Here is a 22,596-nt window from a genome sequence, read left to right as displayed (position 1 = left end):
CCATATATTTGTTGTTTTTTTTCGAGCGGCTCCGCCCCTTTACAAATACCCAGTAGTGTTCAGCTTACCTCACAGCCTGGCTGCGCCGTACTCGACAGTTAGTACCATGGATTTTTATAATGTTGGGGGTGGGACACTTCAGATTCTAGAGTACTTTTGATTGGAGAGAATATCTAATGAGAAGCTGAAGTGCAGAATGATGTCATCAAATCTGTTGGTAGAGATAGACTGTAGATTTTGAATGTATATATCGTCCGAATGTGAACACTGGTCAGTCAGTACGTTTACATGGACGACAATAATCGATATTAACCCGATTAAGACGATACTCCGATTAAGAAACTAGCATGTAAACAGCGACCTTAATCCGACTAAAGTCATACGCGAAGTAAACACAAATCGAATTAAGACCTGTTTAGTATTCCTGTTTTAATCGCATTATCGAAGAGCATTACAGACATGTACACACCTTAATCACACTATTAACGTCGTGTGGGAGTTTTCACCGCATTTTGCGACAGGACACGTACACACACGGCAGTGCTCAACCGTTTGACGGCAAACAAGAGAGCACGGCTGCGTCCAAAACCGCGTACTTACCTACTATACAGTAGGAGAAATACATATATTTAGGTAAGTACGCGGTTTGGGACGCAGCCCACGGCTTCAAGCAGTCATTTATTTGCCGGTACAGCATGACAAATAATTAACTGCACTTGAAGCTTTCATAAAATTAAAATTAAAAATAAAAACCCCCAAAACTGTATACGGTACCATAACAAAGACGAACTGTATGTTGATACGTGAAATTCAGGAGGGAACGTTGGACGGCGTGGCAGTCCAAAAAAGTATTTGCCCCCATCCTGATTTCTTCTGATATTGTGCATCTCTCATACTAAATAGTATTAGATCTTCAAACGAAATACAACATAAAACAAAGGCAATCTGACACACAATACAGCTTTTATTTTTTTAATTGAAGCAAAAAACTCGTGTGAAAAACTAGCTGGCAACTTAAACTTAAAATCTGGTCGTCACCTTTAGCGACAATAACTGCAACCAAACAGTTCCGATAGCTGGAGATCAGTCTTTCACTTACTTCTAGGACTAGGATTTACTCCTATGCTTTGGATCATTGTCTTGCTGCATAATCCAGTTGCACTTGAATTTCAGCTTACAGACTGAAACCGGACATTCTTCTTTAGGATTTTCTGGTAGAGAGCAGAATTCACGTTTCCCTCAATCATTACAAGTTGCCCAGACCCTGAAGCAGCAAAGCATCCCCACACCATCACACTGCCTCCTCCTGGAATTCTGTGGTTGGTTTACGCCAGATGTAACGGGACGCCTGTCTTCCAAACAGTTCCACTTTCAACTCCTCAATCCACAGAACATTCTCCCAAAAGATTTGAGGATCATCAAGGTATGTTTTAGCAAATTCAGACGATCCTTAATGTTCTTCTGGGTTAGTAGTAGTTTTCACCTTGCCACTCTTTCACGGATGCCATTTTCGCCCGGTGTCTTTCTGATAGTTGAGTCATGAACAGTGACCTTTATTGATGCAAGAGAGGCCTGTAAGTCCTTTGATGTTGTCCTTGGCTCTTTTGTGATTTCCTGGATGAGTCGTTGCTGTGCTCTTGGAGGAATTTTGGAAGGTCGGCCCCTTCTGGGAAGGTTCCCTACTGTGCTGAGTTTTTCCATTTGGAGATAACGGCTCTCACTGTGGTTCTTTGGAGTCCCAGAGCCTTTGAAATAGCTTTGTAACCCTTCCCAGACTGATGTATTTCAATCACCTTCTTCCTCATCATTTCTGGAATTTCTTTCAGCTTTGGCACTGTGTGTTACTCAGTAAGATCTTTTAACCAACTTCACGCTGTTGAAAAAGTTCTATTTAAGTGTTGATTTGATTGAACAGGGTTTGCAGTAATCAGGCCTGGTTGCGTCTAGTCCAGCTGAACCCCATTATGAATGCAGTTTCATAGATTTCAGGAATTAGTAACTACAGGGGCAAATATATTTTCACACAGGCCCAGGTGGTACTGGATAACTTTTTTTGCTTCAATAAATAACATTATTAAAAAACTGTATTTTGTGTTTACTCAGGTTGCCTTTGTTTTTTGTTTTTTTTGTTTTTAATTTCTGAAACAATTTAGTACACACAAAATAAATTGTCCCAAACTTTTTTGCACTGTACATAAAATTAAAACTTTTGTTCTGCAAAGTCAACAGGAAGTGGAATTGGCTGTATGTAACTTTGAATACGAAATCTACTTGCCCTTGGTGGCAAGTAAGATTTGTGTATGATCTTAAGCTGTGAATTATTGAGTGAACGCAGTGCACAAGCATTTCGTGCTAATGTTAATGCTGCGCTAATTTCTTTTATAGAATTCAGCCAGTATATCACATGTGAACACACACTCTTCTCTCTGTAAGTGCTTGTAATTAGTGTGACTACTATTATAGATCAATACACAGACCCATCTAGGCACCTTTACAGCTCTCATTCTCTATCTCTTTCTCACACATACACGCTATTCTTTTGAACAGAAACACACACACACACACACAGCATGACAGTGAGGCCTGCTGGAGTGAGACAAAACCACAAACACTCAAGATTTCTTCTTTTCTTTTTTTGCCTTTTAAAAATGTCAATGCATACAGAAAGAAAGGCCAAATAAGGATCAGCACTGATTGAACAGAAACACAGCGTGAGACGCAACCGTGTGGGAGTGGGGCTTGAACAGAGACAGACACACACAAACACACACAGATACACAAAAACACACATACGCCATCTTAAAATTTTTTTTTAAAAATGTCAACGCGTTCAGACGGCCGGCCAGACAAACACAAGAGCGCTGACCTGGAAAGCAGAAACGCGCAGGGAGCAGCAACGGCATTAACCTGCAGTGTGTGGAAGTGAAGTTTGAACGCATACACACACACACACACACGACAAGCACATGCTGAGAAGTGGGGTCTTGCGAAACTGAAGCCTGTCACATCCTAATTCACAGGGGACTGAATCAGGAAGGAGGGAGGAGAAATAACTAGAAATAACACACACTGTGTGTGTGTGTGTGTGTGTGTGTGTGTGTGTGTGTGTGTGTGTGTGTGTGTGAGTGTGTGCTGAGTAAGTATTAGAGGCTAGGCAATGCATTAAACATGAATTGGGAAGATAGAGGCATTGAGAAGGAAAGTTCTGAAATAAAAAGTGACATATGTACACACACATATATATAAGAAAGTAGCAGAATTAGATGACTTAATTCTGTCTTGTTTCCTGCGTGTGTGCATGTGTGTGTGTGGGTGCGACATGGAAGACACTTCATGCTGTTCTTGGTAAGCTATGACTCACTGTCAGGTTTTGAGAATGGCTACTGTGTGAATATCTCGGTGAGACATTACGAGGACAGGAATATCGGACAGTTTTGACCCTGTGTGGACATTTGGCTGGTCCCCACAAGAAGCTTAATTTCAAAATTTTAAAACAAAAACTGCAGCTTTAAAAAAACAAAACAAAAAAACAAAACAAAACAAAACAAAACAAACCCAAAGGTTTCCTTTATTACTAAGCTTAAGATTTAGGTACAGGCATTGCGTGAATTAGCTGCATTAATAATTATGTCACTGGAAGGTCCTCAGAAGGATAGTAAGACCAAAGTGTGTGTTAGTTAGTGTGTGTTTACAAAGTCCTAAACAGCTCTTAGAGTGTTTAGAATTCTTGAAGTGTTTATAAGAGACAACGTCTGATTGCCACATGCTTCAACAATGTCGTCGGCTTATTTTCCATGCTGTGTTTATAACAGCGCTGCATGAGCGTTGTCCTTTTTTTTTGCTTTCACTTTCATTATGCTGAAATAATATGGTATTACATTTGTGCCAGAAGTACTGAAAGTATTGAAAACACTGAAACTTGGCGGCAAAAACCTAACACTGTCTTCAAATACAGGGCGTTCTTTGTTAACAGTTTTTGAAGCTTCGTTTTTCCCTAATCGTGGTTTATGAACGCGCTGCCAGAGTTTTTATTTACACCTTCAAACGTTTCGTTTACACTCCACCATTCTGGCACAAACCTCTCATGTGGGCGGGGATTAACAGCGATTTACTCTCATTGGCTAGTGAGAGTTGGATGGACAGCTCCCTGTACCAGGAAGTAGAAACTTCAGTGGCTCGGGCGTTGGAGAGGGTTCTGGATGCGGTTCTCTGTATAGTCCTAGTGTTTGTACTCTGTAGTGGAAATTACTTACGTACTTACTTATTTACTTAGTCAGTACATTAGTTCGTAATTAACATTTGAGGTTTGGGTAGTCTCATACGACAGTTTTTTCGAGATGAGCTCTCAGGAGCGGCATGGAGCGTCGTCGTTATCATCATAAACATCCTCCTCCTCCTCCTCGGCTGGACACTCCAAATCTCACTCACCAATGAGAGTAAATCGCACACACGAGGTTTGTGCCAGAATGGTGAACGTAAACTTGCGGAGCTTAAACGAAGACATTGAAAGCGTAAACGGAAACTCCGGCGGCACATTCAAAAACCATGATTAGTGAAAATGACGCTCAGAAAAAAACTGAACAAAGAATGCCGTGTATTTTATTTGAAGACTGGGTTACGTTTTTGCCGCAGAGTTCACCATTTTCAGTTACAGAGCGTTTTTATTCTCTCTCGCTGTATATTTTTGTTCCTTTCTTGGAAAGTTACACACAAATTTCGTTCCATAAAATAGCCGCAGAACACGAGTTTGACACAACTCTTGTATTAGAGTGCCCTTGGGAAAGTAAATGCCTAACTGGGAACGTTTTGACCACGGCGTAATAGTTAGTGCCAGACGGGCTGGTTTTTAGCGAGTTTAGATATTGCTGATCTCCTGGGATTTTCACACACGATAGCCTTATGCAAAAAAACAAAAACAAAAAACAAGTGAGTCTCCTACACTCCTACTACAACTGTGGTGAGCTGAAAAGCATCCCCGAAAGCACAATACATCGAATATGAGATATATGAGCGACAATAGCAGAACACTACATCAGGTTGTGCTCCGGTCAGCCAAGAACAGGACTCTAAGGCTACAGTAGACATGGCTCTCCACTTTTGATGAGTCTGTGCCTCTAAAAACACGACAGAGTAAATAATCCACTTCATTCTCTTTCATATGCACCTTATTATAGCTGACTCAAGCTACCCTTCATTAGACGAACAATATTAGGACTCTTTTGGACTTTTTATGTCATTAAAAACTCTGTACTGTATTTCAAGTGTATAAGGATGCAGAATTGTGTGTGTAATGTGGTTGTGTTCCCGTGCTGCTTTGTGAAGCACCGTAAGCCGCTACCATAGAGACGCTGGTATTTCTGGGGTATTTCTGAATAAAATGGCATGTATTGATTCTTCAGGGGGGGAAAAAAGTCCAATCAAGGTAATAAAACATCCTGTCAGGCTTGAAAAGGGGCAGGTGTGTGTGTGTTTCCCCATAAAGTGAAAACTCAAGAGCAGGTGGTACTGTAGATTCTTGCGCGCGCACACACACGAACAGTAATGAATCCTCAAAACCCGGCAAAAGGTCAAAAAATTTCCATTACCTGTTACATGAAACTCTCTCTAACACACACACACACACACTTTTATATTACGGTCAAACAACGTGGGAAGACAGTCCTCTTATACACTTTCATTATTTGTGTTTGCACTCCCACAACGTAATATCCATTGATATTTTGAGTGATGAGGCAAAGGGAGAAATACGAGGTGGAGATTTGAGAAGTGTGATGAAAATACAAGACAAGATAAATGAAACCGTGGCACTGTATTGTCGATATAGTACAGTGGTGCTTGAACATTTGCAAATTTTCCATATTCCTGTAGAAATATGACCTAAAACATCATCAGATTTTCACACAAGTCCTAGAAGTAGATAAAGAGAACACAATGAAACAAATCAGAGAAAAATATTACACTCCGTCATATATTTTATGAGGAAAATTTTTTACAAATCTCGCCCGAGCCATATCTCGCTGCAGTTCTCGCCTGGTCTCCCACTGAAGCGAAGCAGAGTTGAGGCTGGCCAGTACCTGGATGAGAGACCTCCAGGGAAAATCATGGTTACGTATGTAACCGCGGTTCTATGAATTTCGAATTTTCACAGATATGGCAGGGCAGAGGTGGACCTTTTCACCTCACTGTCAACGACACACTGTCCCCTTTGGTACCATCCCCCTCCTAGGTATCAAAGGCTGGTGACAGTATTGGAGGCAGCACCCTGGGGGAGACTGCGGTGCAGCTACAGAGGGACCACAAGCAGGCGGTGCACTGGGTGGTTGCAGATTAAGGAGGAGAGACTTAATCTCTGCAAACTCAGAAGCCAAGGTGTCTACCTTCTGGGCTAGGGGATCTACCCTTCTGCGTTTCCCCTTACAAGGGGCCCACCGTGAATCGGTCTTACAGCGCTTATGAGAGCTGGGAGACATGGTCTGTGTAGGATGCAGTTGAGTCCCCAACCTGCCCTCTAGCTGGGCCAGCCTGGCTGCCCGTGCTTCTAAGCTCATGGAGCTGCAGTTCATGCATGCCATCTCAGACAATCCCTCTCTTAAGTGGTCAACTCCCAGGCAAGAGGGACATCTCTTATGGCCATCCTCTAGTTCCACAGGGGCCAGGCAATCAATAAATGTCATAAACATGGGTACCAGCAATAATTACTATCCACATGGTTTTCTGCATGTGACCATCTTGCCAGGAGGTAATTGAGCATGGAGAGAGAAATAGATACACTTTGCCATATCTCTGCAAATAATTAAAGAAATCCACAAACTAAATCACGGGGACGAAAAACAATCACCCGTTTTGATCGCCGCCCTTCAGGGTGCGGTGTTTAGCCTCTCCTACCACAAAAATTCAATTATCAGAATTAAACAATAGCAATATTGGGAAATGATCCCTCTATGATAACCATGCACTGCAATGCAATATGGTGCAGTTAAGAACGAAAACACTCACACTGTAGCCAATAATTAAATAAATTCAGGAACTAAATCACGGGGAAGAAAGCATCACCCGTTTCGATCAACCCCAATCAGGGGCGTTGTGTAGCCACAACGAGTCAGTTATGAGAATTAAACAATAACAATTTTGGGGGACTGATCCCTCTATGATAACTATGCACTATGGTGCAATATGGAGCAATTAAGAGTGGACACGCTCACACTGTAGCCGATAATTAAATAATTTCAGGAACTAAATCACGGGGATGAAAGCAATCACCCGTTTCAACCAACCCCAATCAGGGGTGTTGTGTAGCCTGTCCTACCGACAATGAGTCAATTATGAAACTTTAAACAGTGAAAATATTGGGGAATGTTCCCTCTATGATACGATATGGTGCAGTTAAGAGCGAACATGCTCACACTATAGCCAATAATTAAGTCAATTCACAGACTAAATCACGGGGATGAAAAACAATTCAATGAAGCCCAGTCGGGGTGCGTTGCTTACCGACAGCGCACTTTCAAAAAATGAAACAACCAAAATCGTAAACATAAACAGATAAACAGAAATTTATGGGAGGAGATACCAACCTGACTTCAATTATTTAGCGTTGTATCAGCATTAAAGCGAGAAACACCAAACCGAAAACGAACTGTAAACTGCCGATTGCCGAATTAGAGCGTGCCCGCTCCTAAACGGCGTTGATAGCAGAGTCACTTACCTTTAGCTGGATAGCATACTATCTGAAGTGAAATAATCACAAAAAAGGCTAACCACCGTCTTTGGAGGACGAAAAGCTGTAGCTCCAACCCTACTTCGGGTTACAGGACTGCACTCCTGAACCTGCTTACCAACGCGAGAAGATACAAGAGGTCGTTTCCGGGGTGAATGTGCCTTTAGTACTGGGGCAAAAGTTCACCCTGTGGTCTGTGTGGGTCCTAATGCCCCAGTATATTGACGGGGACACTATACTGTAAAAACAGCAGTCTTTCGGATGAGACGTTAAAACGAGGTCCTGACTCTCTGTGGTCATTAAAAATCCCAGGACACTTATCGTAAAGAGTAGAGGTATAACCCCGGTGTCCTGGCGAAATTCCCCCATTGGCCCTTGACCATCAAGACCCCCTAATAATCTCCATCTCTGAATTGGCTACATCACTCTCCTCTCCATTAACAGCTGGTGTGTGGTGGGCGTTCTGGCGCACTATGGCTGTCGCATCATCCAGGTGGATGCTACTCACTGGCGGTGGTTGAGGAGATTTCCTCCCTCCCCCCATACTATGTAAAGCGCTTTTGAGTTTCTAGAAAAGCGCTATATAAATGTAACTGCAAAAGTGGTCCAATATTACATGCATAGAAAATTCGAAAGGGTTCACAAACTTTCAAGCACCACTGCATATGAGTCAGTCCTGACATGCTCCATACAGTATGCAGTTCTGTTATCCACTGGTTAAAGGATTTTGCTGAAACTTGTGATATGAGCTGTTAATTCTGTGGCCAGCTTGACACACATTGAGGGTAAAACGTATTCCTCTTTTCTCCGTGTCTGTCCTGCTTTTTGCTGACGTTGCTTATGAATCAGTCCGGGGGGGTGATTTTTCCCTACTGCTTCTGGCTGTACTGTATTTGTACTTAATATGAATATTAGCAGTAACAGAGCAGCAGGAACATAAATAACGTTTTGTGTTTTACGAAGCCAGAAATACACTGACTACGTTTACACGGACAGCAGTAATCTAATTATTGACCTTATTCTGAATAAGACAATATTCTGATTTAAGGTGTTTACATGAGTCACTTTTAGAATATTCCTTTCATGTTCCTGTTTTAGAACACAGATCGATTAACGGCACACGTCATTACGTCCCCGTGCCCCGCCGTCCGACGTTCCCTCCAGGATTTCACGCATCGACATACAGTTCGTCTTCGTTATGGACCCGTATACAGTTTTGGGTGTTTCAGTTTTAATTTTACGAAAGCTTCAAGTGCAGTTAATTATTTGTCATGCTATACGTGCACAAGACGACTGCTTGAATCCGTGGTCTGCGCCCCAAACCGCGTACTTTCCTAAATACGTGTATTTCTCCTACTACATAGTAGATAAGTAAGCAGTTTCGGACGCAGTTGTGCTCTCTTTTTTGCCGTCAAATGGTCGAGCGCTGCCGTGTGTGTACGTGTCCAATACACAATACGGTGAAAACACATGATGCTAATAGTGTGATTAAGGTGTGTACATGTCTGAAATGCACTTCAATAATGCGACTAAAACAGGAAATACTGCACGTCTTAATTCCATTTGTCTTTACTCCGAGTATGACTTTAGTCGGATTAAGCTCATCAATAATCACTGAGTATCGTCTTAATATCGGATTATTGTTGTCCATGTAAACGTACTGACCGTCTTCCATTAATGCTTGGATGCTAATTAACCCGAGGTTGAGCGCTAGCTAGTAACTTACAAACAGCGAATACATAATTGCGGTTTCACAGTACACGCAGTCTGTTAGAGATGCTCCTAATATTCACGCACTCTATAAAAGACGCACGTGATGACGGAGAGGATTGGAGCAAAATAATCTTCCTTAGACAACAGAAACATGAGCCAATCACTGAACCGATGCGTTGAACAAAATAATTTGCGTAGAACAAAACAGTGTTAGTAATTGGTCCAGCTGACATGTGACAAGTGAAAGAGCTGAGAACGGCGGTGAGAGAGAGGGAAAGAGAGCCCACCCAAACACATCTCAGATTTGTGCTCACGTATAAGCTTCTGTGCGTTTATATGTATGAGGTAAAAACAAATCCTGCATACCGTTGATCCACTGCCGCTGAATTGAACTTTGTGAAGTCACTGCTTGTACTGCCCGTTCCCTGCCTGCGTCCTATGTTTGCCGGCTTGCCATTGGCCGTGACAGTATGGGACGTTCCCGTTCTGAGCAGGCTGAGGTAGGACTCGGCGCAGGCCATGGTAGCCATGGTATAAGGGGGTGTAGGGGGGACTTGAGCCTCTCCTGCTGGCGTGGACGTGATGATCTGGTCTGAACTGTAGTGGTTTTTCAGGTTGAGAGAGAGAGAACAGGATGATGACCTTCTCCAGTCTTCATCTGAAGAGGAGATGCGTCAGTTATGAGTCAGTTAAACAAAAATAAATGTTTAAAATGTTTACACTGAAGTACAGGCACAAACGATTCGCACAGACAAACAGACTTGCACGGGTTTTGGCAACACGCCCAGTCATGATGACCCAGTAAAAACTCTGGAATGGATTAACTTTGAAACATAGACTCCATAAAAGCCTAACATCTCATACAAACAAATGACGCGCCAGACTTTTAGGTGTGGGCCGAGAGTCTGAGAGTGTAATTGAATTGAATCTCCATCTAGCTCTCAAGTACTCTATCTCGGTCTTCTCAGATTTGATTTCATTTGATTTTCTTTTATTTTACGGCTAAAAAAGGTAAAAAAAAAAAACCCCTGCTACTGACACATCATAAAGGTTTGTGTGTATATGAGTGAGTAAAAACGTGCAACCTTGATAACATGCACAACAAAAACACGCAAACGAACTGACTAACAGGGTCTAGAGCTTTTATTTTAGCTAGCTAACATTAAAATGCACCTATTATGGTTTTTCAAATATTACCTTCTATGTAGTGTGTTATAGAGCTGTTTGTGAATGTTAAAGTCTGCAAAGTTTCAAAAATCAAGGCGCACGTCAAACGGAGTTATTGACTCCCAAAAGAAGGAAGCGATTCTGAACAGCTGAAACGAGTCGTTAGTAATTCCAGACTTACTTCCTGTACTAACCTACGTAGGTTTGTAACAAAAAGCCCCGCCTCTTGTCTTCATCGGCTGCTCGCTGACAGACGGAGCTGAAACTCGTTATAGTAGTGGGCTTTTCCTTTTTGAAACACGCTGACAGCGGTAGACCAATCACAACAGACTGGGACATCTGACCAATCAGAGCAGAGTATGCACTCTGAAAGGCGGAGTTTAGAACGAATCCGTTAGAACGGATCGTTTAACGAGTCGTTGGTGACACTGGGGGAAAAAGGTAATGCTGCAGTTTAAATTATGAGCATGTTAAAGTGTTTTTTGACCTTGGAGGCATGTAAATCTATTGTATGAGAGCTTTACAACAAAATTAGGCACGTTTCAAAACCATAACAGGTGCACTTTAAGTAACTCATACTATAGGTTAGGCACTGTTTAGGATATCGCAGAATGACAGTAGGTAAAAGACAACCACTTGTTGTGATGTTTACTGAATCCAGTACTAAATGAGCACGTTAAAGTTATTTCATTCGCACAACATTGAGCATTCGTGAGTCGCAAATCCTCAGGCTGCATCCCAAAATGCATACCAGTGCACTAACCTGGGGGGAGGGAGGGGGCATTCTTGCCTTTACTGACAATCTCTTTTGCCATGAAGACATGCTTGTGGAACAATACAGTTTCAGAATGAGGACGTGCTCATGCAGGATAACTCATGCTCAGACAAATTATCATCCCAAATGCTTGTTTATCAGCTTAAATTACCTTTTTTTGGCCCCGATTTTGACCATCTTCCAATTCCCACCCACTAGCCAGCTCTTCCCTTTCACACAAATTCCAACTGGGGAAAGGTAAAGGCTAGCACATGCTTATTCCAAGACACGTAAAGCCAGCCAACCACCACTTTTTGAACTGCTTCTCTATGCGCCATTACACACTCGTAGAAAAAAAAGTGATATCTGCCCTCTTCCACGTACACAAGCACACAGATGCCCATGATTGGCTAATGCCCCTGTGATTGACGGACAGACAGCGTGCAATCCCTCCCACCCAGAGAGTATCCTGCAGTTTTTTTGTTTGTTTGTTTGTTTTTTTAGGTCTGATGAGAAATGGTAGTAACCAAAATGTATAGCAAACAACCTATTACACAATTTGTTTAGGGGTATATCTGATTTACATGTTCTGTACTATATTTCGTACTACCTAGTATCAAGACTAGCTACTACACTCACCAGAGGCACTAAGCATTTCTGCTATATCCTCCCAAGCTTTATCTTTCTTCGTGGGATTGATCTGAGCGATCATTCGAGCCAATTGTTTAGAAAAATCGCTTCTTATAGTGCAAATATACCGGAGACGATCTCGATTGTGTGCACTCGTGTGTATGTGTCTTACTATTTGCATGACCGTTGACTTTGGCCTCCAGCTCACTGACATGCTGGACCAGCAGCGCTATGTGCTGTAGCAGGTCTCGGTTCTGCAGCAGCAGCTGGTGGCTCCTGGCCTGAGCCTCCATCCTGGCAGCCGTCTCTGCCGCTATCTGATCCTTCAGCAGCTGCACCTGTGGTGAGGAAGATGATCAGGCGAGAGTGGAGAGTTACTGGAGGAAGAAAGAGCATTAAATACAGGTGGTCAGATAACGATCGGCTAATCAGGCTCTTACATAAGCAGACTCTTTCTCTCTCTCACACACACACCATACTCAAACAGTGTGGGAGGACAGTGCTCTGGTTTCTTCTAGACTTTTATTAGCTTTGTTTGCATTTCCCGAAAGCAATAAAACTTCACTACATGAAGCCTGCTGTCTTAGTGAAGATATGGATGCAGAGAATCTGATGTAATCGGCTGTGCCAAATGTTTTAGGCTGCATTCACTGGGAAATACCTTGCATCTTAAAAATGAGACGGAGGATACTATTAATTAGTTTCAACGGTCGAATTGGAAACGTGCTAGCGCTTCATAACTCTTCATTAAATGCTTGCAGCAGAAAACAGACATCAGATTAATGAACGTGAGCATGCGTCAAGGACAAAAGACACTGGTTGCTGTGTAACGTCCTCCAATTAAATTCTGACACAACAGAAGTACTTCTCCTAAGACCTCAAGCAGCTAGACGTAAGCATGTGTAATTGCTTGTAGTAGTTTATCTGGATGACCTTTCAGTTACATCATGTGCAGCAGTGAAAGACCTTTGTGTGATTAATGACTCCAGTCTCTTATTTGAAGCTCATAAGGAACTGAATTAATATTCATATAATATTACTAAAACATTGCTAAGCTAAGAAACATAATGACATTACATGATGCAGAACAACTAGTTCTTGCTTGTGTTGCCTCCAAGTTGGACTACTATAACGCCTTTCTTTCTGGATGTTCCAGTAGTCCAGAAAGTTTGACCAGTAAAATTTTGCATTCATTCTGTAATACTAACGACCTTTGAAACGCTGAATGTTCTCATCCTATCGTACCCGAGTGAACTTCTGCTCTGTTATGATCTGCTTTTATCGAAAGGTGCAGGTTCTTTATTAGTACCTAGAATAATGAAGATTACAGCATATATTAAGACTGTATAAAGCCCCCTAGCTACGGAACAGCCTTCTCGTTAATGTTCCGGCCTCATACACAGTCTCAGTCACTCAATTAAGGTTGAAAAGCTATTTATTTAGTCAGCCTTTTTGTACAACTCCTCTCAAGTAACGTTGTAGATCTGGATCCAATTCAGAAGCACAGCGACTTTTGATATGCTTTGACGCTACCCAGTCCCCTCTCATTGCATCACTCAGGTTTGTTCATTGACAGGATAGTAATGTCCCAAGATTCCCTTATACCCGCTTAACATTAAGGCCCTCCCTTTTAATTATGTTGTAGGGTGTTTCTGCAACTATGGGCAGTTTTATGTCCCAGCAGGAGCTTTCTGGATATACACTACGGGTCAAAAGTTTAGACACACTCATTCATTTTTTTTTTTTTCACATTATCGAATAATAATAAAGTCGTCAAAACTCTGGAATAACACAAATGGAACTATGGGAATTATGTTGTGATAAAAAACTCCAAAATAAATCAAAATAATTTAGTATTTTAGGATCTTCAAAGTAGACCCTCTTTTCGCCTAGAATTTCCAGAAATGTATTCTTGCCACTTTCTCAACCGATTTCTTGAGGAATTCCCCTGAGATGCTTTTTAAACAGTATTAAAGGGGTTCCCACCTACGGTGGACCCTATTGGCTGCTTTTCGGAATATTTTGCTCCGAGTCGTCCGTTTAGTACATTTTGTTTTACAAGTGTTATAACTCTTTCACTTACACAAGGAATGCAAAATTAGAGTTATGAAGCACATTTTATGTCAAAATGCCATATTTGTTCATGTCCCACACTTATACGTCTTTACCATAGCACTGCCGAACAAATTTAGTTTTGAGCACAGTCACAAAAGGGTGCCGAGTGCCCTGTAGCTGCACCTGCACGAGTCCCCGCTTGCACTCTGATCACAACATTCATCATTTTAATCCACTGTAGGATAAGAGGAAACCTAATAACCAGTTCTCTCTCTGCTGCCTGATGTGATGCTGGTGCCAGATTCTGGCTCAACGCTCTCATCCACCGGACCGGCCTGATTCATCCTGATTTTCTACTCTTGCTTCTGCACTTGTGATTTACTTCCTGTAGTTGTGGATAATCTTACATGGATACCATAAAGCAGAGCTTCTCAACCTTTTGTAAATAAAGCCTCCCCCTCCAAGCTTCCCCTATCATGTGGCATGCCCCCCCCACACACACACACTATTGGAGGAGACCAGGTATAATGATTATCTATTCTATATAAAAATCTATCTATACATAACCTATTCTATAATCTGTGTATTTAGATAGATAGATTTTTTTTTTTTGCTTTTGTACTTTTTTTTATTACTTTTCATAACTTATGATTTTTTAAAATAACTTTTTATGACTTTTATAAAACTCTATAACAGACAGGTATGGAACATGAATGATATAAAATGTTTCTTAACTACTTTAATAACGTAGACTATTTTACATGTAAAACATGTTGCGTTACATTCGTCTTGCGTTCTAAAAACATTCGCATATGAATGATGTAAATTGGGAGGAAGGGCGCGTATGGTTACCCATGACATCGTTAAATCTCCGTCTCGCAGCCCCTCACTGAACCGAGCAGACGCAGAGAGAGGTGAGAGTGCAGCGGGAAAGCAGGACCTCGCGCTTGCAGGACAGTACTGGGGACATTTGGAAAGTTGCTAAGGTTTGTCCAAAATGTTGCTAGATTTGTCGCAAAAAAGTCCCTAAAGGGGTCTGAAAAGTTGCTAAGTTGGCAACACTGGTCTGCACTGATAACTAGATAAAAGTCAGGCTAAGCTCCGCCTCTCCCCAGTAAAAAGTAAATACAGAGGGAAAGGGAATGTGGGGTTTTTCATTTATGCACATTCTATGTGAAAAGCAATAATATACACCAAGTACCCAAAGGAAACCCTGTCTGTGTTTTTTTTCTTTTAAAAAAATTTGCGCCCCCCCTTCTGTTCTCTCCTGGTTGAGAACCACTGCCATAAAGCCTTCCAAAGAAAACAGTTGATGACTAAGGGGGCTTTCACACTGGTAGATTAGTACGAAACAGAGCACGGTTTGAATAATAATTTAAAAAAAAAATATCGGTAATGTGAAAGCTGTCATGCGGACCGGGAAGTGCACCGCGGTACCGAACCCGAGACGACCTGTAGGAGGTGGTCCGAGTTTGGCTGCACCGGAAGCGAGCCGCGATTCCCGTGTATGAGAGCGCAACTCGTACTCGGGTCCGCACTTCTTCAGGACGTAAAGTAACCTGCGCACGTGTTTTTGCCGATGACGACATCATTAGTTTCCATAACACTGTACCATAATAGCACCAAAATAATAACAAAGCAAAAAATATGATGAGTCATGCTGAGTTCTCCACGCATGTTTGCGATGGTATAAGATGAACGCAAATGCACCGGGGTTCGAGGTTTGATAGAATCGAGTGAGTCCAGTGCTGCAGGGGGCGTCAGGAACATTCGCAGGATTTCTGCAAAGATGCTTTTTGACATTAATCTGTTGGCTCAACTGATTTGTCTGCACTTGCCTTTAGGATCATTTAGTATCTAAAAAAAAAAAAAAAGGCTGAAATCTTTTAGTGGAAAACGTATAGCGGCTGGGGACGTAATTCGAGTATGTCTACACTGGGAGGGAGATGTTTGGGGATGATCTAGAGGGGTAATCACTGAGGTGGCGCACCTGAGCCGTGCTGTTCCACGTATACTTCTGGGTATGCTCACCCTCATTCGCTCTGTCCCTTAGTAGTGAGTAGAGTCGCAAACAAGCCGAGGACACGAGCCTCAATTAAAAAAAAAAGAAAAAAAAAAAAAGTCTCTCATACTAGGTCAACTTGTTTAACGTTTTTTTCCCCCTTAGTGAACAGACATCCTGTACCTCATCGTATTCTCGTATCCGCGTCAGAAATACAGATTAAACCGTTAAACATCTGAAACCCTTTGCGCTCAGTGAGTACACACACATTTCTCATGTGGCTAATAAATGAAATGCGAGATTGCCAGATTTGTGTTTTTAATATCGACTCCCTGATCGAGCTCACATGGTTATAAGGTTATTGTTTTGATGTTGTGTCATGACATTTAAAAGGTGGCTCTTTCTATGTGTGCAAGTCTGACGTGTGTGTGTGTGTGTGTGTGTATATAAAGTGTGCGGTTTATTAATATTTGATTCAACGCAGCTCCATGGGTCATAACGGAGCAGCTGGTCAGCGAATCGGAGCACAAATAGCATTTACTGTGGCTCAGGATCAGATGTCATTTTTTTTTCGCGTAATCATAACGTCAACGCGCATTACGCCAAACAAGAGCAGATGAGATGGGATGGGATGGATTTATGGAGTAATATTTTCCCAGTGTTAACATTTGCATGTGTGTGTGTGTTTTGTGTGAGCGTCGATTTGTGGACCTCTGTGAGGAATAAATGTCGCCATAATGATGTATAAACCTGCAATATATTTAATAAATCAAATAAGTTTGAAAAAAAAAAAAAAAAGGTTTTACCATTACATTTACCATTACCAAGATTAAGGATATGTGTAGCATGAATTTAGCTACAGTAATAAAGAAATCGATAGACATATATCAAAATGGTGTGTGCATGTATGTGTGTGTGTGTGAGAGAGAAAGAGATAGATACCAGGAAGCAATAAACCTTTTCTCCCCTCATAACAGTCTGATTTATTTCAAGCAATCAATTTTGACCCTGATAAACAGTCTCATGAGAAACAATCTTGGTGTACACTGCCAGTCAAAAGTTTCTGAATCCTTGAAGTGTGTGCGTGTGGGAGACAAGTCTTACCTGCGCCACAGCGACTTGAGCTTGCTGTTGCTGCTGGAGTACCTGCTGCTGTAGTAACTGCAGGTGGTGCTGGTCAGCCAATGGTGTGAGAGACAGAGAGTGGGGGCTGCTGGGAGACAGAGGGTGAAGAGGCATCTCCTCAAGTTCCTACAAATAAGACAGTGAGGATGGATTGTTATTAAACAGACAGACATATGTAATAGAACCGAATTAAAGTCGGGGTCGAGGTACAGTAGCACTTATCACTCATCAAACTCAATAAGCCGACCCAAAGGCATTATAAATAACTCAATAAGCCGACCCAAAGGCATTATATATATAATGAATAGTAGAGGTCCAAGAGCTGATCCCTGAGGGACACCTAATTTCAGAGAGACTGCAGACGACTGACGGTCCTGCACTGAAATGTAAACCTGTCCATCAGTGAGGCACGAAGTAAGCCAGGAAAGAGCAGCACCCGTGACACACGATATCCGAGAGGCGGGAGAGAAGTCAGTCATGACTAGGGCTGGGTAAAAAAATATCGATTCTCAGATTTGAATCGCTATTCGATTCAACAAAACGATTTCCTGAATCGATTCTCAACGTGCGTGCTTTACTCGAGAGGATGTGAATATTATCTGCAGTTCGCCTCTCGTCCTGAACATGTCGCCATCTTTCACGTTTTTGAATTTTGAAAACGGTTTTATTTCTTAAACGTGCTTCAAAGTTGTTCATGAATTTCACTGATGCACGTTTAGAAGGTTTTTCTTATTATTTTTTTTTACACTGATGTGCAGTTTGTGCTTACCTTGTGTGCACTGTATGCACATAGTTATAATTTCTTGTTATAATGTTAGTTACTCAAAGTAAAAGCAATTCAACATAATTGTGTGCGCCCTGTTGTTAAAGTAAACATGTATTCCAGTAACATAGCTAAGTAGGAGGCTTTCCGTTACCAGCGTTCATATTAAAACATGGATTCCTGGGATTTACCTTTTAAATAAAATATTGATAACTAATCCATATTGAATCGAAGCGAATCCATATCAATAAGAATCGAATCACCAAATTGGTCACAATACCCAGCCCTAGTCATGACGTACAGCATCAAAAGCGGAACTAAGGTCAAGCGATAGAAGAATAGAGAGAACCAGAGTCACGAGAGAGTAGTAGGTCAATACGTTATTGTTTCTATAGTAACAAGGTACACAGGGACATGTATGATGAACGCATGTTAAAAAAAAAAAAAACGTGTAATTGTTGATACGGTGACGTTTTCCGCGAGGAGGCATGTATTCGCGAAAGAACGACTGTTTACGGCTGTTGCAGTGGAATGACGAGAGGAACCAACCCGTTTTCCACAACATTAAACGTAGCTATAAACGAATTTAAAAAAAACAAAAAAAAAAGTATGATGTGTCATTCAGTAACAAATTCATTGCCAAACTGCTGAAGTACAAGACGAATAAAATCACAATAAGACAATAAGTGCTGTTACTGGAAAGTAATCGATATCAGGGTCGTAAAAGCAACTCGTCTTTACATCAGACCACATGACAGCCCATTACTCAGGAGTTGTTTTATTCAATTAGAACAAACTACACAGTGACCTATACGGCAGGTAGACTTGATAAAATGTCTCCAAAAAAGTGTAAAGTCGTTAAGTCCGGAAACAGCACAGAAGAAAAGCCGAAAGCACATGACATACATACACTCGAAGTGATTTTCAAACTAATTCTCATATAAAAGACAGCAAAAAATCAAAAGCCTTGCATTCAAGGCTAGCTCCAAATGTCTCGCCATGCCATTTAAACATGAAAAAATTCGAACCCCAGTACCTTTAAGGAGCTCATTAAAGTTTTATGAGCTCAAATACATTTCTTCTCGAAGCGCAAGAAACTCATTTTCTCTAAGTAGCTTTGGCCTGTCTGCTTAGCTCGGAGATGAGGCTGTTGCGGGTCTCTGGGGGACAGAAACGTGGAACACAGCTAGTACAGAATTAAAACTAATTATTTTCTCCTTCTGGCCTGTCAAAAACCCAAACTCATTTCTTCTTCTTCACAAAGGGCACCGCAGTTACGGTGGTGACTCCAATAAAAAAAATTTTTTTTTAAACTATACGGGTCCAAAAACAGACCTCAAAATGTCCAACAATCCATAAACAACTTATCTTACTTTCCTCAAAAGCTCTAGTTAAGAGATTCACCTAATTAATTTCAGGAAATAAAGTTGATAGATTTGGCTTATGCAGTAGCAAAATAAATAAATAAATAAATAAATAAAGTTTGCAAGCGCTTTATAAGTACTGGGATTTAGAACTTCTACTAAATTAATTAGACAAAATAAACGTCTTTATTGAACACACTGTCTACGTTTACATGGACAGCAATAATCCAATTATTGACCTTATTCTGAAAAAGACAATATTGTGATTAATATGTTTACATGAGTCGCTTTTAGATTATTCCTTTCATGTTCCCATTTGACATGTTTTAGAACATAGATCGATCAATGGCACACATCATTACGTCCCCGCGCCACGCCGCAAGCGTGACCTAAGGGTACCTGCACGGTTTTCGGGTCATGAGATATGGAAAAATGGCTAATTTTGCTCATATCTTCTGAATAGGTCGACCAAAAATCACGAGGTTTATCTCATTACATTTGGTACGGCATACCGAGTCGAATGGTACACAATTTTCCCATTTTGGGCGTCGGCCATTTTTAATTTTGTATTAAACTTCTATATTTTACGAACACACTGGCATATAATTACGAAACTCTGTACGCGTCATCAGCACCATGCCCTGAAGTTACTCAAGAAGTTTTGAGACAGCACCGCCTTGTGGTCAAACAGTATAATGATTTTTTTTTTTTTTTTTTTTAAATGTTAATAGCATATGAATAATTTTGCCTATTGTAACGAAAGTGGTCTTGAGCGAGTTATTCCGAGAACAACGATACCAATTATGCCACAGTCGATCGAACTTGCTGTCCGCCATGTTGAATTTTGTTGAAAACCGAACCGATTTTCACCAGATTCAATTCTTCAGACCATGCCTGCCAAAATTTATCAAAAGCTTTTTAATAGACCAAAAATATTCTCATTTTTAATGCATCGGCGGTATCTCTGCAACACTTTGTGTGTGGCATTGAAACACCACCCTGACCACACCATATCAATTTGGTGACAGCACAAACTATTGGTCAAAGATACAATTAAATACTTAAATTATATAACTGGTTGTATTTATGCCTTTTCAACCATTTTATAAATGTCTAAAATTGTTTTTTATTCATTTATTTTTACAGTTGGTGCTCCCTGCCATTCTTGTTTAGCTCCTCATTTGGCCTCTTTAGTGCTTGGCCCCTTAATTGCTGCTTGCAGCTTTATTTGGGTTTAGGTCTGGATTCTTTTTCATTCTGTTGTTGATTTTCTCATGCGTTTTGTCTTGTTTCATCACCAAACCTCTAATAAACGTCAGACAATAGACTGTTACCCTGACATTCTGATGTAGAATTCCAATTTTACAATTATGAATTCATCGTTCCCTCGGGCTCTGTTAAGATTTATTAACATCTGGCTTGGATGAGCCGGTCACAAGCAGACAGTCAAGATGGACAGTTTCATCTTCAGGGACCACTCGTGATTGCATTTTGCGAGCACGGTTACTAAATCTGCCAAAATGTGACTCCCGGTCCGAAATATACTAGCCAAACAAAGACCCAAACCTATATATAGCATGCTCTCAGATTGGTCAGTTAAAAGTTTACTCATACTGGCATCGAAGAATTTTTTTCGACGTCCGGACCGAAATAAAATGTGGGTTGCATACGTAATTTTACTCACCGTATACATTCACTAGATGGTCAAAAGTATGTGGACATCTGACCATCACAACCAGATGTGCTTGTTGAACATCCCTTTCCAAAACTATCACAATTAATTAAGGAGTTGGTCAAAAGAAGACCTGGCGGGCAATCATTGTTTCAATTCATCCCAAAGGTGTTCAGTGGGGGTGAGATCAGGGCGTTGTGCAGGTCAATCGATCTTCCAGACCAACATGGGCAGACCGTGTCTTCATGAATCTTGCTTTGTGCAAAGGGTGTGAGCCAACAGGAAGGTTATGGTAACTCAAATAACAACTCTTTACAATATTTTGCACATCTCAAAGCACAAAAATATGTTGCACTTTGAGGTGGATGGGCAATACCAGCAGAAGACCAGGAACAGGAATCTGAGGCTACAGTAAACTGGGTAACAAGAAACAGGCATATAAGAGGAGACTCAACATGTGGCTAGTATGCACCATTTAACATACAGATTTCATTAAGATGATGTATGCAAAAACGCCCAAGGCACATGAAAACCACAAATCTGCTACACGGGTGACTGGAGCTCTTTGATGTTGAGCTCTTGATCAGGGGCACTTGGCTGTTCAGACTGCAAATGTATTGTGTCCACGTGCGTCCTGAAACATCTCCAAACGTGTTCTGAGCGACTGGATCACGAAGACGCATTTGACCCTGTGTATTAAGTGCTGGTCGCTTAGCCATGACGGACGTTAATACCAGGCAAGAATCTTGCTGCAGAAACTATCCAGGCCTGAGGCAGCAAAGCAAACCTAAACCATGAAGCCATTCTTCACAGCTGGGATGAGTTTTTGGCTTTTTACAAAACTGATTAGAACACATTAAAATGCATTACCATCTACGTGTGTTCATCAAACTTATCAGAGGAAAAACATGAAATGGCGGCAGCTATTATTATTCTCAAGTAGTTTATGGAGCTGGACTTGAGGTGTATTGTCTAGGTCTAGTGATGGTATAAATTAACCAATCAATGCATTAACTACAGACTAATGTCTGATGAATATTTGTAGAAAAATACAAAAAAACAGATTGGTGTCCGTCACGATTTCCTCTCACGCTAAGCGCCGGAGCACGCAGCACGCTCCGAAGCTCGAAACGCGAGGGCGTTCTTCCGGGTTCACATACGACATTGACTTTGTTTACTTTTGACACGTGTGTTTTGTTATGGTTTATGTCCCATCTCCTCCACTTTACTGTCATAGGTTGTTTCCCTTACATGTCCTCATTGTATTCAGCTGTTCTGTGTTATCCCCCTGATTTCGTTTAGTATTTAAGCCCCTCATGTCTCATTGTTCGGCCCGAAGTATTACGTACGTTTTCCGTATACCAAGCCGTTGTTCCTCTATTCATAGTTTTTATCTTGTTCTCGCCCTCGTCGTCCGATTCTTGTTTAGCCTAGTTAACGCCCGCTTGCTGATCGCCTGACCTTTTGCCTGGATTTTGACCACGCTTTTGATTCACGTTTTGGATTTGTCTGCCTGCCTCTCTTCAATAAAACTCTTATCTGCACAGGCATCCAGCTCAATCCTCCATTATGTGACAGTGTCCATGATAAAACTATGTATTCTTACTTAAATCATATCAAATCATCCGTGTGGA

The 22,596-nt window shown here is 41.3% G+C and overlaps 1 protein-coding gene across 1 annotated transcript in view; it reads right to left on the bottom strand.

The window, feature by feature from the left end:
• Positions 1-22,596, bottom strand: part of si:dkey-34e4.1 (carboxyl-terminal PDZ ligand of neuronal nitric oxide synthase protein) — an 83,041-nt gene that overhangs the window by 17,324 nt on the left and 43,121 nt on the right. Inside the window, exons 8-10 of the mRNA XM_053617683.1 lie at positions 17,143-17,289; positions 12,154-12,319; positions 9,797-10,088 (exon numbers count right to left, since the gene is read on the bottom strand). Of these exons, the coding sequence (XP_053473658.1) occupies positions 9,797-10,088; positions 12,154-12,319; positions 17,143-17,289 (605 nt within the window). The remainder of the gene's footprint in view (positions 1-9,796; positions 10,089-12,153; positions 12,320-17,142; positions 17,290-22,596) is intronic.

The sequence above is a fragment of the Ictalurus furcatus genome, chromosome 28, assembly GCF_023375685.1.
Source record: "Ictalurus furcatus strain D&B chromosome 28, Billie_1.0, whole genome shotgun sequence".
NCBI lineage: Eukaryota > Metazoa > Chordata > Actinopteri > Siluriformes > Ictaluridae > Ictalurus > Ictalurus furcatus.
Note: the sequence above shows the minus strand (reverse complement) of the source record. Positions and strands in the feature narration are given on the sequence as shown.